This window comes from Corella eumyota, chromosome 7 (genome assembly GCF_963082875.1).
Source record: "Corella eumyota chromosome 7, kaCorEumy4.1, whole genome shotgun sequence".
Lineage (NCBI taxonomy): Eukaryota > Metazoa > Chordata > Ascidiacea > Phlebobranchia > Corellidae > Corella > Corella eumyota.
Genome location: NC_137496.1, coordinates 5,437,883 through 5,454,704, shown reverse-complemented (window position 1 = coordinate 5,454,704; position 16,822 = coordinate 5,437,883). Strand labels below are relative to the sequence as shown.

The 16,822-nt window shown below is 37.9% G+C and overlaps 5 protein-coding genes and 1 pseudogene across 5 annotated transcripts in view; 2 read left to right on the top strand and 4 right to left on the bottom strand.

Moving 5' to 3' along the window:
• The window catches only part of LOC145760540 (poly [ADP-ribose] polymerase tankyrase-like), a 127,568-nt gene extending 124,967 nt beyond the window's left edge, over positions 1-2,601 (bottom strand). The window contains exons 1-3 of the mRNA XM_082574455.1: positions 2,461-2,601; positions 1,853-1,921; positions 1,219-1,365 (exon numbers count right to left, since the gene is read on the bottom strand). Of these exons, the coding sequence (XP_082430581.1) occupies positions 1,219-1,365; positions 1,853-1,921; positions 2,461-2,532 (288 nt within the window). The 5' untranslated portion in view covers positions 2,533-2,601. The remainder of the gene's footprint in view (positions 1-1,218; positions 1,366-1,852; positions 1,922-2,460) is intronic.
• Positions 2,602-2,872: 271 nt separating this feature from the next.
• On the top strand, positions 2,873-3,256 carry LOC145760545 (histone H2A). Its single transcript, XM_082574459.1, has one exon. It carries the CDS (start codon positions 2,873-2,875, stop codon positions 3,254-3,256), a length of 384 nt encoding a protein of 127 aa, XP_082430585.1.
• A 522-nt stretch (positions 3,257-3,778) lies between these two features.
• LOC145760543 (histone H3-like) lies at positions 3,779-4,175 on the bottom strand (annotated as a pseudogene).
• A 320-nt stretch (positions 4,176-4,495) lies between these two features.
• LOC145760547 (histone H4) lies at positions 4,496-4,808 on the bottom strand. Its single transcript, XM_082574461.1, has one exon. The coding sequence runs from the start codon at positions 4,805-4,807 to the stop codon at positions 4,496-4,498; it is 312 nt and encodes a 103-aa protein (XP_082430587.1). The 5' UTR covers position 4,808.
• A 360-nt stretch (positions 4,809-5,168) lies between these two features.
• Positions 5,169-5,780, bottom strand: LOC145760163 (uncharacterized). Its single transcript, XM_082574042.1, has one exon. The coding sequence runs from the start codon at positions 5,778-5,780 to the stop codon at positions 5,169-5,171; it is 612 nt and encodes a 203-aa protein (XP_082430168.1).
• A 6,031-nt stretch (positions 5,781-11,811) lies between these two features.
• LOC145760542 (uncharacterized) lies at positions 11,812-15,517 on the top strand. Its single transcript, XM_082574458.1, has 6 exons — positions 11,812-12,003; positions 12,182-13,992; positions 14,120-14,426; positions 14,503-14,787; positions 14,922-15,136; positions 15,242-15,517. The coding sequence occupies exons 2-6, from the start codon at positions 13,641-13,643 to the stop codon at positions 15,370-15,372; spliced, it is 1,290 nt and encodes a 429-aa protein (XP_082430584.1). The 5' UTR covers positions 11,812-12,003; positions 12,182-13,640; the 3' UTR covers positions 15,373-15,517.
• Positions 15,518-16,822: the final 1,305 nt, after the last annotated feature.

Genomic DNA, 16,822 nt, shown 5'->3' with positions numbered 1-16,822 from the left:
AATGGGTCAAGATAACCAATACTAATCTGAATTTATAGAAGTGTAGAGAAAACTATTTAAATCTTGTAAAAAAACATCTACCAAACTTAACAACAAAGTTACCATCTTCATTCCTTACAGCCAAGACATCTCCTTTAACATAATAGGGAGTTAGTTGTTGGTTATCTGTGCCGGCTTCATTTTTTTTCAGCTTTTTTGCAGAATTATTTGGGCTTGATGTAGCTGGGATAGTTGAAATGTCATACCTAAAATATATAATGATATTTGTACTTTTTTCTTTAGTATTCAACAACATGCAGTAATTAAAACACCATGAGGACGTGAGTTTAATCCCCACTGCTCTCATGCTGTAGCACCCTTGAGTAAGGCGCTATAAACGATATAAACTCCTGCTGAGCCAGCACTTAATCAGCAGCTTAATTATCAGGCAATTATAATCTATATAATATCCCAAACTGCTAAAGGCAGACCCAACTCGAGACTGGGTCGGAGTAACTGATGTTACTCTATGTTTAGGTCGCACATTTAACCTTTCCACATCGAAGATAAAGAAAAAAAAAGGAAAATGTTATAAGCGATATAAACTTCTGCTAAGGTCAAAACCAATTGGCAATTTAATTATCTGGCAATATGCTTAATATTACACTAAACTACCACAGCCAACCCAAATTTTATACTTACTCATAATGTCCAGATGTGGTCGAAATGTGTCTGCGTGGTCGTTTGGACTTCTGGCGTGTTTCGACTGTTGGAGTCCGCTTGTCAGGCAGCTTGCCTGAACTTTTAGAAGTTTTCTTTTCACCTAAGATAAAGATTTTAATTTAAAAATTTCGTTTTGATTTTGTAAAAAAAAAGAATTTTTTAAATAAATTATTGTTTAAATATAGGCTATATTTTTATAAAATAAAAAAAATTCATGTAAAACAAATGTTTTTATGATAATTTACTTTTTGAAAGTTCTGCACTCTCCTCATTGTCTTCTGAACTTTTCTTTTCTTCTTCATCTTTTTCATTTTCCACATTCTCTTCTGAACTTTTCGTTTCTTCCTCTTTTTCTCTGCTTATCATATTCTCTTCCACCGTTTTCTCTTTTTGATCCTCATCTTCTTTTGTGTTTTCCTTAATTTTTTCCTTTACTTCCTCGACTTTATTCTCATTTTCCTTAACTTTTTCCTCTTTCTCTTCGGTTTTCTTCTCGACTTCTTTTATTTGTTCCACCTTTTCCTCGCTCTGGACTTCTTCTCTTTTATCTTTTTCTCCCGCCTTCTTCTCACATTGCTGTTCAACCTTCTTGACTTTTTCCACCTCTTCCTCTGTTTCCATTTTTTCCTCAGATTCAACTACAGGTGCTTCTGCTTCTTTAGACTAAGAAAACAAGCAACGATTAAAAAAAACATAAAATCATAGCTGACAATGTATGCATATTACCTACTTTGGTATTTTGAGGTAATAAAATGGCTGTGGTATTTAAATAAAAATTATCAATAATTTAACTTAGCAGTCTAGTTAACAAAATCTAGTTAATAGAGGTAAGGGTAAGCAGAGTAGGGGTAGGGGAATATATTCAAGTTTATTTAAAAGGTTTTATTGGCAATTATTGCATTTATTTCTGATTATTAAAATTTGATATTAAAAAACCATAATCAGATTATAAAGTTGATCTTCTTAAAATTAAAAAAAGTAATTATGTAGAATTCCTTAAACCTTGGATACTAAAAACCTATGATCAATTAAGAAAACGGTTTTAATACAACTGCGCTAAGGGCAAAAAGGAGATTTCTATATATAGCTTATTTGAATTTGTTTTAAATATTAATTTAATAAAACCACAAAACAAAAAATAAATTAAAACCTCGGTTTGCTGTTTCTCATCGACATTTTGACTTTCAGTTTCCATTGAAGCGTCTTCTGTTGAAGTATCCTTAATATAACATAATGTTTTAAATTATATATGTATCCTCGATATAGAAACAGCACTTTATGACTTGAACATAGGATTATATATTTGATACCCTGGCCTTTACAGTTTTCGTTATACTAAAATTGCCTTAGGCAATCTGAGGAAATGTTGAAAATGCAAATTGAGAATTAATACTGGCAGCGTGATGTGGTGGTAAGAACACTTGCTACACCACATATGAGGTCGTGGGTTCAATCCTCATTGGTCTCATGTTGTAGCACCCTTGAGTAAGGCGCTATAAATGGTGTAAACTTCTGCTGAGCCAGCACTTAATCGGCAGTATAACTTACGCAACTCGAGACTGGGTCAGAGTAACTGATGTTACTCTATGTTTAAGTAGCCCATTCGTCTTATACAAAAACAAAAGTAAAACTGAAACACACAAGATAAAGAGATAATAAACAGTTATTAATTGGCAAGTTAAAGCCAAATTATGAATTTTCGATAAAAATGGTCATTCTTTTAATTTACATGATTTTTTTTTATTTAAATTATTTTACCCCATGTTGTGGATCCGTTGATAACACGCTCTCCTTAATAGGGGGAAACCCCTCCTTTTCTTGTTCACTCATTTTGCATAAAAGCCAAAAAGTATCCAACAAAGAAGTTTTCTATTTTATATTAAGCTTAAAATATGTATATTTTAAACCTACGAATAGGAAAAAGTTGCATTTTAGTATAATTTTTCCCTTTTTCTGGGTTTCAATAGCAACACACGGACAAATTGTTTATCATTTTTACGTAACTTTTTGTCAATAATTTTATAAAAAAACATTGTAATAACGCTTTAAAGTTACTCTATTAACGATTTTTTGTTTATATTTACCAAAAACTAACAATTTAAAACTAACAATCGAGCGGCGACGGCCTCACAGTCTTACTTTGAAGCACCAACCGCAACTACGAATCAACATGTCAGGACGAGGTAAAGGAAACGCCGGAGGCAAAGCGAAGGCAAAGCCGAAGAGCCGCTCGTCGCGCGCGGGCCTGCAGTTCCCCGTCGGCCGCGTGCATCGACTTCTCCGCCAGGGTCACTACTCGGAGCGCGTCGGCGCCGGCGCGCCTGTCTACATGGCCGCCGTGCTCGAGTACTTGAGCGCCGAGGTGTTGGAATTGGCCGGCAACGCCGCGCGAGACAACAAGAAAACCCGAATCATCCCGCGCCACTTGCAGCTGGCCATTCGCAACGACGAGGAACTCAACAAGCTGCTCGGCGGCGTCACGATCGCTCAGGGCGGCGTGCTGCCCAACATCCAGGCCGTGCTTTTGCCCAAAAAGACCTCGAAGAAGGCCTGAGCAACGACGACGGCGCGAACGAAAAAACTCGAAACGGCTCTTTTCAGAGCCACCCGAACAGAATTGCAGAGAGATGCCCGGACTTCGAATGTTTTCGTCGTCATTTTGCGCCGCGCCCTCGTTGCCAATTTTCGGCAAACACACGTGCGCGAACCAACCGCCGCTCCTCGCTGTGTCGCAGCCAGTGGGGGGTTTCCCTCATTTTTCGCGACCTGCTAGCTTTCTCGAAACGAGGCCGAGAGCGCGAGTCGCTTCGGCGGCAAAAGAACGTCGCGCTGGCCGATCGGCGCGCCTCTTTCTCTCTTGCCTGTCGCAGCCAGTGGGGGGTTTCCCTCTTTTGCCCGACCGGCTAGCTTTCTCGAAACGAGGCCGAGAGCGCGGGTCGCTTCGGCGGCAAAAGAACGTCGCACGGCCGGTCGGCCAATCGCGCGGCGCCGGCCGACGTTACTCGGAACTCTTTCTTGTTGAACGGGTGGCTCTGAAAAGAGCCGTTTGTGTGGTGCGGCACGCTGCTGCGTTCGCCTAGGCCCTCTCGCCTCGAATTCGCCTGGCCAGCTGGATGTCTTTCGGCATGATGGTCACGCGCTTGGCGTGGATCGCGCACAAGTTGGTGTCCTCGAACAGACCGACGAGGTAAGCTTCGCTGGCCTCCTGCAGGGCCATCACGGCGCTGCCCTGAAAGCGGAGGTCGGTCTTGAAGTCCTGCGCGATTTCGCGCACGAGTCGCTGGAAGGGCAGCTTGCGAATGAGCAGCTCGGTCGACTTCTGGTAACGCCTGATCTCGCGCAGCGCGACTGTCCCCGGTCGATAACGGTGGGGCTTCTTGACGCCGCCCGTGGCCGGCGCACTTGGTGGCGAGCTGCTTGCGAGGCGCCTTGCCTCCTGTCGACTTTCGAGCTGTCTGCTTGGTTCTTGCCATTTCTTTGCTTTTTGCTTGGTCTGCTTGTTTACTGCGACGACGTTCCACTGAAACTGATGTCGTCGCTCGGTTCGAAGCGCCTTTTATACTGCCACTGCGTCGCTTGCCGTTGGTCGAAGAATTGGCGCGCCGGCGCGCGGCCAATGAGCGCGCTCCGCTGAGCGCCAATGAAACGGCGCCGAGCGAGGCCGGGAAGGCGAGTCGATTCGGCGGCGAAAAAAACATCGCCCGGCGTGCCGGTCTAAGTAACTCTCTCTTGCGTTAAACGGGTGGCCCTGAAAAGGGCCGATTGTGTTGCTGTCGCCTGCGTGGCCCGCCGCCTAACCGCCGAAGCCGTACAGCGTTCGCCCTTGGCGCTTCAAAGCGTAGACGACGTCGAGCGCGGTTACGGTCTTCCGTTTTGCATGTTCGGTGTAGGTGACCGCGTCGCGAATCACGTTCTCGAGAAAGACCTTGAGCACGCCGCGAGTCTCTTCGTAGATAAGGCCGGAGATTCGTTTGACGCCGCCCCGTCGAGCGAGACGCCTGATCGCGGGCTTCGTGATACCCTGGATGTTGTCGCGCAGAACCTTGCGATGTCGTTTCGCGCCCCCCTTTCCCAAGCCTTTTCCGCCTTTGCCTCGTCCTGACATGTTGCTGATAAGTGAGTGAGTTGTTGTTGCTGCTTCGCTGTCCGCTGAAGAATGTGCTCGACTTCGGCCGGCGCGCGCCTTTATACGGGCCGAGTCGGACGCGAGCGAAACGCGAAAGCGCGCTTTGGCGCATTTTCACCGCCGCGACCAATCGGCGTGCAGCGCGCGCACCCCGCTCGTTTCGTGCTTCGCCGCGGGGCGCCGAACGTCGAAGGGCGGTCGATCGCGAGCGACGCCGCCCGGCCACCTGCCGGCTTCGTAATTACCCCGACCCCGGGAATCTCTCTCGACTGAAACAACGGGTGGCCCTGAAAAGAGCCGTTGTGTGAGGGCGCGCCAGACGGGCGCAACGCCGCGCCGGCTACTTCTTGCTGGCCTTTTTCGCCGTCGTCGACTTTTTCGCGGCGACCTTCTTCACGGCGGGCTTCTTCGGCTTCGGCTTGGCGGCCGCGAGCTTCTTGGCCGCCGTCGTGGCCTTTTTCGCGGCGGGCTTCTTGGCTGCCTTTTTCGGCGTGGCCTTCTTCGAGGCGGCGGGCGCCGACTTCTTGGCCGCGGCCCGCTTGTTTTTGGACGGCGTGCCGGTCTTCTTCTGGCCGGCCGCGGGCTTCTTCTTCTTCGCTGCTGCGGCGGCGGCCGGCTTTTTAGCGGCGGCGGGCTTCTTCTTCTTCTCGGCGACGGGAAGCTTGAAAGAGCCGGACGCGCCCGTGCCCTTGGTCTGCGCGAGAGTCTTGTCGGCGGTCATTCGCTTGACGGCGGCGGTGACGTTGCGGCTGGCCGTGCCGTCCTTTACGTCGTAGTTGCTCCGTATGTAGCTGACGATGGCCTGGCGAGACGTGCCGCGTTTGTTCTTGGTCGCGGCCACGGCGGCGGCGACCATGACCCGGTAGGTGGGGTGCGCCGGCGGCGCGGCCTTCGGCGTCTTCTTGGCTTTGCCGGCGGACTGTTGCTGTTGCTGTTGCTGTTGGGCTGTCATGTTGGTTGGTTTATTTTTGTTTTATTAGCATATAAACATACACTAATAAAAAAAATAATGCAGAATACACTTAAAAATAAACAGTAACAGTAGAAACGAAAAAAAAAAGGAAAAAGTTTATTAGTTGATTGAGTTATAGTTCATTTGGTTTATAATTAAGAATAGAGGAAAACAAAGGATAAAGTATTTGTGTTACAATTTGCGAGGAGAAAATAAAGTAAACGAATAATCTTGTTATAGTTTAAAAATGTTCTTATATTTCAGTTACAGTTATTTAAATATTTTTGTGCATGGGGTTTTATTATACTAAATAGAAATATGATTTTGATATTAAACACAGTAATTATGTAATTGGTTTATGATATGTATATTGTACATATTTGACGACCTCACTGATCGATGTGATGTTAATTGGTGCTACCTTTTTGCTCTCATAGTATAGTCTTGATTTAAGTGAAAGAAGGAAAGTTGACAGAAAGGACTTGATAGAAAAGATTTTGTTTTCATGTAGAATTTTGTTTCGCAATTGCCATATTTTTTGATGCAAAGTAGAGATAAGAAGGATATAGTGATCAAGGTAAAGAATTGGTAAGTTAGAAGGAGGAGTGAGGTTTATGTGGTCGGTATTTTCAAAAATATTGTAGTTTTTTCCAGATAGTAGAGAAAAACAGTTATTAACAAAAGTAAGTAAAGGATAGACTTGGGGGCAAGAATGAAAGAGATGAAATGAATTTTCAAACGCGACGGAGCTGCATAGGACACAAGATGACTTGTGGTCAAAGGTGTTGTGTAAAAATTTAGATTTTAATGGTAATGTATTGTATATTAGTTTGTAATTAAATGTTTTAGTGTGGTTTGGTAATATATTGCTGTGTATATTTTCCCATGGTGTGTTAGCTGTTAAATTAGGGTTTTTAGGTTGATTAAGAAGTGTGTAAAGTTTTGGCGTGGATCCAGTAAGTAATTGTTTTGTGTTAAGGTTGTATTTATTTATAATGTCCAGGTAGTGTTGGTAAGTGGTAGGTATCTGGTCTATGTGTGGGGTGTTGTTAAGTGCTGAAATTTGGCAGATTTTTGATATTGATAGGCCTATATTGTATTCGACCAGGTGGTCTTGTATTGTCGGGGGTTTAATTTCGAATCGATATTTGAGGTATGATATGATTGGTTTAAGGTAGAACAGGTCGGTATATAGTGTAGGGTTTGGGAAACCATAACCACCGTTTTCCCGTTTCAGGGCCAGAGTTTCGACTGTTAGGTTTGTTGGGGTGTTGCCAAATGCGTACAGTATTATTATATTTTTAAAATTATCGAGTATGTTTTTAGGGGTAGGGTATACTGTGGCTGTGATATTTAATAATGACAGTAATTTGGTTGTTGTTAGTACGGCTTTATGATCTAGAGTAGAAAATATTTTTTCTAATTGTTGTTTTTGTTTTTGTATTTTGGTTATGAGTTGGTTCCAGTGTTCTGTAATGTATTTGTTTTTTCCGATTGGTATATTGAGTGGTTTTATATATTCTGAGGTCCATGTTATGTTTTGTGGTAAGTAAGTATCTGCTTTGGTGTGTACGGTTGAAAGAGCTTCGGTTTTGTTCGGGTTTAATTTAAGGCCTGAGACAAGGTAAAATTTTTGAAGGGTATCTAGGGCAGCAGTTACTGAGCTAACTGTTGACAGGGTAAGTGTTATGTCGTCTGCGAAAGCGACTGTTTTTATTGGGTTTTGGCCGGATAGGCGCATGCCGGCTATGTTGTTGTTTTGTTCAATTGTTAGTAGTAAGGGCTCTAGTGCTAGGGTAAAGAGGTGTAGGCTTAGCGGGTCGCCTTGCCTTACCCCGTTTAATATGGGTATTGGTTCGGTTGGGTGCTTGTTGACATATATTGTTGAAGAAGTGTCTGTGTGCAAGTTTTCTATGATGTTAATAAATTTAGTTGGCAGGCCGAAATTGGTAAGTGTTTCGATTAGGTATTTGTGGTTTATGGAATCGAAAGCCTTAGTAAAATCTAAAGATATTAAGTATTTTTGTTGTGTTTTGGAGTTTTGATTGTAAAGGTCCCTCAGTAGCAGGCTCGCGCCTGTTACCGATTTGCCTGGTTGCGCAAATTGTGTTTTTGATAGTAGGTAGCCAGTTACAGTTGTAAGTCTATTTGCCATTATTTTAGTGAAGAGTTTTAGGTCTGAGTTTAATAATGATATTGGCCGGTAGTTTTCAATGTGTGATTTAGAGTTCTTTTTGTGTATTAGTGTTATTATTCCAGTTTTGAGTTGTGTGGGTATTTTACCAGTTTCTAAAAATTTATTAAAGAGTTTTCCTAAAATAGGGGCTATTAAGTCTGAAAACGTTTGATAGAATTCATTAGTGATGCCATCTGGGCCTGGTGATTTCTGCTTTTTTAGTAATTTGATTGTTTGTATAATTTCTTTTGTTGTGATAGGTTCGGTTAATATTTTGTGTTGGTGCATGGGTAGTTTTGGAAGAGGGTTATCATAGAAGGGGTGATGGGTGGTTGTATCAGTTGGGGCGTATAAATTTGTGTAAAATTCATGTGTTATTTTTAGTATTTCTTGAGTTTTATGACAGGGAAGTGAGAAAGTATCGTATAGTTCGGTGATGTGTGTGGTTGTTTGTTTTTCTTTTAGTAGTGCGTAGATGGTTTTATCGGGTGTGTTTTTAAAATGAGTTGAAAGTGTTGTATTTAAAATTTTTCGTTTCAGGTGTGATTTATGTAATTGTAGTATTTGTTTTTTTAGTGCGGTATATTGTTTATAGTCTTGATTTGTGTGTTTAATGTCAAGTTTGTACTTTAGGTCTTTTAAATGTATGTTTAATGTTTGAATTTTATTTTTGTGATCTTTAAGGTACTTTGTCGAGTATTTAATGTTCATGTTTTTAACGTGTTTTTTAATGTTGAGCCATGCAAGTGAAATGTGTGTATTTTGTTCGTTCCAATGTGGTAGTTTATGTGAAAATTGGTGTATAAAATCAGTGTCCAAATATATAGAAGTATTATTTTTCCAGTAACTTTTTCCTTTTGGTAGTGATGTGGTAGTGTCGAAAGTAGTGTGAAGTGTTATTTGGTCGTGATCCGAGAATGGTGAGGGTATTATTGTTTGTTTAATTGGGTTTAGTGTATTTGATATATAAAAACGGTCTATTCTTGATTGGGAGTTGGGGCCTGTCCGGGTAAATTGTTTGCAAGTGGGGTATAGGGTTCTAAATGGGTCAGATAATGAGAACGATTTACATATGTTTTTTAATGGGTTTTTGTTGTTACGGTTGGGTATGGGTGGGTGTCTGTCAAGTAATAGGTTTTCAACATTATTAAAGTCACCGGCCATTATTGTTGGGTAAGTGGAAGATATAAGGTTGTATAAGCCTTCAAAATATGTTTTATTTGTGGTTAGATTAGTGTGAGAAGATGTCGGTGCGTATACGTTAATTGTATGTATAAAATGAGTCCCAGTGTTAATGTCTAATGCGATTGTACGGCCGTCAGGTGTCGCTAAAGTGTTGTGAATTGTTATGTTACCTGTATTGATAAGTGTAGCAACTCCGCCACGGGCGAAAGGAATTGGAAGAGTAGAGTTAAAGAAAGAGGGTCCGGACTTCCATTCAGAAGACCATAAGAGTTCGTTTTGAGGGGTTGAATGTGTTTCTTGGAGGAAGATGATAGTATTGTCTGAATTAGAAAGGAGAGCAAAAAGTGCAAGTCTTTTGGTTTGATCAGTGAGACCGTTACAATTCAGGCTCATAACTTTTAAAAACGTAGTCATTAAAGAATTATTGAAACAAAAAATTAAGTAATATAGTATTAAAAAAAAACAAAAAACATTTACATTAAGGGAGTATATTTAAAAGGGTACCGTTTGGTTTGCTTGGGGTCCTTCCGGGGTGAAGTCTTGATCGTCGGATGAAGTTGAACATTCCAATGTGAGATTATGTTCATGGTGGTATTGTTCTATGGTTCTTCTTTCTTCGTCGGTTATAAATACACAAGTGTCTATGGTTGTTAGTTTTGAAGTTGATAGTTGGTGAGATGGTGTAGAATGATGAAAGAGTGGTCGTTTAGGCGGTGGTCCGGAGGCTTGAGAAGATCCACTGCTGATCATTGATTGCTCGGCATGATGTGGTTGTACAGGTTGGTTGTTACTTCGTTGTTGGCTGTTGTTGTCTTGTTTTTCTTTCACGATATTTTGTTGTGGTGTGTTGACTTTAGTCGATGCTTGTTGTTGGGTATCTGCATTTTGTGGTACTTTTGGGGTTCTTTGTCCAAAATAGTAAACCGGAAAGTGGTAGCCTTGAATTTTGAAAAATGTAGGGATTTTTACTTGCTTTAGGAGGTCACCGTTTACATAAAAGAAACGTTTTCCTGTAAGGATTTTCCTGTAAAACGTTTTCCTGTAAGGAAACTGTAAAACGTTTTCCTTTTCCTGTAAAACGTTTTCCTGTAAGGAAACGTTTTCCTGTAATATGTTTTATTTGTGGTTAGATTAGTGTGAGAAGATGTCGCTGCATATACGTTAATTGTGAGTATAAAATGCATGGTATTATATAAGAGATTTACAATAAGAGAATAAGTTTAGAAAGGTACCGTATAGTTCTGTTGTGTGTCGGAATTTTCACCGTAGTGGCTTAAAGGCGAGTCGGTGGGTTGGTATTGTTCAATTCGTCTTCGTTCATTTTCAGTCATAAAGACTGTATTGTCTAATTTTTGAAGGTCTACTGGTTGATCCCGGCGTTGTGGTGTTGAATAAATAAAAAGTGGTTTCTTTGCCAAGGGCCCGGACAGGTGGGATGAGGTATCTGTTGTTGTTGACTGTTGGCTATTAATAGGATTGGATTGTTTGTTGTTGGTTAACTTGGAAGTATTGCTGGAAGTGCTGGTGTTGTTGGTATCGTTGTCGTCATTTTGGTTTGGAGTTGGTTGAATGTCTGGTAATTCGTGGTTATTTGTCTCGTTGTCCTTGAGAGTTGATGTTGGTATCTTCTGGGGCTCGAGAGCCATTTGGTCGTTTAATGTTTTTGTTTTTTCCAGTTTTCGCTCTTGGCCGTAATGGCTGACGGGGAAGTAGTAACCATCAATTTTAAAAAAGATGGGGATTTTTGCATTTTTAGTAGTTCTCCATTCACTTTATAAAATCGTTTGCCAGTTAGAATTTGATTGCTGTCTCGTTGTTTAAAAGTATTGTTGTCACTACATAATGCCATCGATGAGCTAAACAATGATCACTTTCATTCTACATCTGAAATTTTTTCCCACTCTGGTGTAAGTCAAACTGAATTTGAAAATGCCGTTGACATTTTGGGCTCAAGAAATAAAAAACAGGATTCAAGTGAGATGTGGATTAGTCCGTATAATCCAAATTTAGTTCGAGCTTGGAGCGCAAACATGGACATTCAGTATGTTTTAGATCCTTACAGGTAATAATTTTTAATATTTTGCAATTATATTTGAAGAACATTCTTTTAGGCAGTAATATTAAATTGGTGATAAAATACACTTTATATTATGAACTAAAATGTTTTATTTTATTACAGTTGTGTGATGTATATTTTATCATACATCACCAAAGAGGAAGGAAAGGTGGGTAAATTAATTAAACAAGTACATAAGGAGGCGCTAGAAGGGAATGTAGATGCTATGAAGGAGCTGAAATCACTTTCCAACCTGTACCTAACTCATAGGGAGGTTAGTGTTATGGAAGCTGTTTATCGTGTTGGAGGATTGCCGTTAAAATTATGTACCAGAGATGTTGTGTTCATTCCTGTGGATGCTGACAGTACACGGTAAGTGTAATGGTGCCCTTATAAAGTATCATGTATGTAAAACTTAATTTGAATATATAACACACATCAACTGTTATCTATCTTTTTTGTATTGTAGCTTACAATGATGTGTTTTTAATTTTTTCAATTTGTATTTATATGACTAAGAAAATGTATATATATTTTATTAAATTTGTAATAATTTTAAGAATATCACTTCCTTTGGCTGTTCTATAATCTCAAGCTGAGGAGGGAGTGGAAAACATGTGGATGACCAGCCTCCTTGATCGTTACCTTACTCGACCCGATTTACCACAATTTCAGAATCTTTGTTTAGCTGTGTTTTCTTCAAAGTATCGAATAATATATGGAGATAATAATCAAACAACTAATGAAGAGCTTTCTGAAAATTCTGTGTTTTTATTGGAACAAGGCATGAGTCGAACTAAAAAAAGGTTTGTATTTCAAAAAAAATAAAATATTTTTTATATTATGTAATATTGTTATTTGTCCATATTCATTTAAAAATATACTTACATGAAATGTTCTTTTATAAAATCCAGGTATATTACTTGAACATGTTATTGGTATGTTTATTTTTAATATAAAAAAACAAACATTTTAATATTGCAGACTTGGAAGGTCGGCTGTAATTAAGCATACCAAACTAAACAAGGAAAGAGATGGGGAAAAGTTTTTTAAAAACATAATGCGGCTTTACATTCCACATCGTGTGCCTGAAGAGCTTAAAGCCTGATGGATATCTAACATACGAAGAGTTCTTTGAGTGTGGTGAAATATTTTCTACTGATGCTGTTGTTAGAGTTAAAGATCTTGTGGAAATAAACATGTCAGCTTTTACGAGTGTTATTGAAGATGATCTTGACAACGCTGTAGAATCTATGGATCCAGAAATTTTGGCTGATGCGTGGGCAAGTCTTGCTCCACAAACGGAATCTGAGCGGTTAGAGACCAAAGAGCTTAAGAAGTCTGATCTTGTTGAAGGTGAGGAGGAAGATGAGTTACCTGCCGAACTAACATCTGTGGTTAAGGACTTTCCATCTTCCGAGTTTGCTGAAAGTATAAGTGCGCAACCACTTTTGACTTATGCTGAAGGCATGCGCATGATCAGAACTCTAAACTCGATCAACAGGCAATTTTTGGCTTCGTTCACCTTTAATGCTTAAAAAAATTGTGTATCCATTCAACTTCGCCTTTACATTTATTTATAACTGGGGGTGCTGGAACCGGAAAAAGTCATCTTATTCATTGTCTTTATTTTGAAACCCAACGTTTATTTCAAAAAATAGTTGAAAATTCAGATGACCTTTCTGTGCTTTTGGTAGCTCCAACTGGTGTGTCGGCATTTGGAATTGGCGGTCGAACTATTCACAACGCATTTTTTATAAATCCTGGTATGAAGATGAGTCAACCTAAGGGATTAACTGAAGAAGTTGCCAATTCACTTAGGGCTCAATATCAACATCTTCAACTTCTAATTATTGATGAAATTTCTATGGTGAGCAAGGAAATGTTGGGTGTAATTAGCGAACGATTAAATCAAGTCTTGAGGCCCCATTCAAAGGACGCATCATTTGGTAATATCTCCGCTATTGCGGTAGGAGATTTTCATTAACTTCCTCCTGTTCGAGCGCGTCTTTTGTATGAAGTTGATCCTGGTTCTCTTATTCTTAACCACTGGCAACATTTTAAAGTTCATCATCTTAATGAAATCATAAGACAGAAAGGGGATCAACAATTTGCCAAAATTTTAAACAGGCTTCGAGTAAAAGTAGATAGAAATTTAACTTTTTCTGATAACAACATTTTAAAATCGCGAACAATAGAACTTGATTTCTCTTCTGCTGACAAAATTCTTTATATCTTTAGTACAAATCTAGAAGTTTCCAGGCATAATTCTAAAATAATTGAAAATCTTGGGGAAATTCGTATTTTGAAAGCCGTTGACATATCTAAAAACTTGGCTAACAAAATTGTAATTGAAACAAAGCCTTTTATATATCCAGCTTCTGCTGCTAAAAAGGTTTTAATTTTGGATTCAATTATTAGTGTGACACTTGGCTGTCGAATTATGCTTTTGGTTAATATAGATGTATCTGACGGGATTTGCAATGGTTGTTTGAGAACTGTCCGGTGCATCATCGATGGTAACTTGAAATTTGGGCTTCCACAATTTATAGCTGTTGAGTTTGATTCACAACTGGTTGGAAAAAATCGTATTATATATCAACCTTTTTGTAATACCTTTACTAAAGAATGGGTTTTAATTGAGCCATATCTTTCCCAACCAGTTAGATGCGGTAGTAAAACCTATACTAGATTTCAATATCCTATTCGGCTAGCTTATGCTGTGACTGTCCACAAAATTCAAGGAGCAACTCTTTCAGAAGCAGTAGTGAACATGGCAAAGATAAATCGTGCTGGTAAGATATTTTTGACCTATTAACCTATTTTTTTGTTAAATCTTAGGTAGATTAAAAAAAAAATTGTGAAAGAAAACTGTTATTTATTTGCATTTTAAGTTCCAAAATTGTTTTATTTTTTATTTAGGTCAAGCATATGTGGCTTTAAGTCGTTGCCGTGAATTAAGTGGATTGCATCTTAAGAACTACAATCCAGATTTTATCCATACCAAACACACTATTGTTGAAGCCGTCAAGAAAATGCCAAAGGTTGATAGCAGCCTTTCGTACCCAATTCAAACTCTTAAGATGACTTCGCATTTTGTGATCACCTCGTTAAATGCCCAAACTCTGATCAGTCACATGGATGACTTACGATCCCATTATCAAATATTAGGATCTGATGTTATTTGTGTTACTGAAACTTGGTGTAAGCCTTGTGATTCATCTTTAAGGTTATTTTCAGAACATTTATTTCACTGTCCATTTTTATTAACTTTTGTTTAAAGAGTATTTTTTGTGTTTTTGCAGATTTGATATAGAAGGGTATTCATTAATTCGTTGTGATAGACTTCAAAATGTACGTGGTGGTGGAATAATTGTTTATGTCAAAAAAAATCTACAAATGCAACCAGTCGACCAGTTTCAAGATCAGTACAACAACCAATTTGTTTGTGTTAGAGTACTGAGTTATGTTATATGTGCAGTGTATAGGCCGCCCAAATCAACAACATCAAAACTTTTGGAATTTATTTTTTTGAAAAAATTGCATGACACTTTAATCCTCTTAGGTGACTTTAATGAGGATTTATCAAGGTAAAACATTTTAACTTGTAACTTACTGATTTTTTTACATATTTAAGGTGTTTTTACAATTTTAATTTATTTGATAATAAGGTTATGGGGTTTTTTGTTCAAATAAAGCTTAACTCTCACTAACATTTATTTAGTGATCATTTACTGCAACCAATTAACCAAAAACTAGTTGAAGAACAATTCTCTCAACTGATTGAAAGTCCAACAACAACAAATTCCACTCATCTAGACCATATTTATACTTCTAAACAATTACTGTGCCATGTCGGAATTATATCGGTTCATTTTAGCTACCACAACTTCACTTATATTGCATTATGTGAAAAAAAAGATTGCAATTATAAACTTGGTATGTATATAATTTTTATTCTAATAATGTTCTTATTATAATAATTTTTATTCTTTTAATAAACTTTATTATATCTTTTTTAATAATAGTATTTTTTATTTACAGGTATTCAATCCTTCGATATTCAAACTATTCCAGTAAGAGAACCCATACCCAACTTAAAAATTTTACAACCCAAAGATCAAACTACAAAACTTTCTCAAAAAAAAGATTTTAGCAAAAGGCTGCAAAACTAACACTGACATCATTAAAACTAAAAAATCAACTTTTTCTTCAAAAACTCATCCCAATAGTAATCTCCCTTTAATCAATCCTTATAATTTTCCTATAACTTTTAAAGTTGGTGAAAAAGCGCGAGTTGTAGATTTTATGGGTAGTCATGTAACTGTTAATTTGGTTACAGATTTACGTAATATTGGACTTAATGTGGCAGCTGAAATTAACAATACTCAACGGGGTGTGTCTTGTGGTTACATTGGTATAGGTGCAACTTGGTCAATTTATCAAGCTTTGATAAATGGTAATGATTGGCTAACCTGTTCTTTATCAAATGTCGATGAGTCAACAATTGTTCAATATAACAATATAATTAACAAACAACCTTTTCATACTGCTCACTATTTAAATAACGACGATATAATACAAATTCTTTCACATATTCATGTTGCTTATTTTGAAAACAATCGGCCCACAACTTGGATAAATTCTCCTATTCCCATAAATCTTTTATGGCATGACATTTTAAATTATCGCCCCTCTTGACGAAATTTATATAATGGAGTTCGAATTGTTATTGTTAATACTGATATGCAATCTGCAAGACTTAGTGATGTTGAAACTGGCTCACATTGGATTACAGTAGCTTATCAATTAGAATAATATTAAAACTTTTTGTTAATTAAATTTTATACATCTTTTAATTCATTAAACAAATTTTTTATTGCACTTTTTTTAAAACAATTAACTTTGTTATGATGCCTTGTACCTTTTGTGTTAGGTTTGTTTTACCAAGTTTTCTGTTATTCTAATTTTTTGTTTTAAATTTAATTTTATGTATTTATTTTTTATTGTTTTTGGATTACCATTTTTCTACCCATTTCTCTATTTTTCCTGGATGAGAGCAGCCCCTTGACGTGGGATCTAGGCTTTAAACTAAGAGTGCTCATTGTTTTTATTATGACTAGTCTGAATTTTGAATATTAAATACAATATAAATTCGAATTACGTTAAGAGAAAATGTGTAAAATCAAATTTTTGTTTTTTCGTATAATTAAATTGTTGTTTGTTTAATAAAATTAAAGATTATAATTGTAAAGCTTTTAAATTCATTTCTTTGTAACATTGTTATTTGTTTACAATAAGACTTATGTTAAAAGAGGGACAAAGTTCCTTCTCTATATGTTTTTATTTAGATTTGAATTAGAAATTATCTTTATTCACAATAAAAATTAATTTTAAAAATAATCAAATAATTTCGAACCATATTTTATTTATCAAATAAATCTAGTTTTTATTATTATTAATCTTTTCCAGTGTCTTATAAGCTGTAAATTTTGAGTTAACATAACTTTTGTTTGTGAACATTTACAGTTTTGAAATTTTAGTATGTTGTTTATTATTAGATTGTGTTTTCATTCTCCTATTTACAACATTTTATTATCACTAATTACTAATTAATAGGTGTTT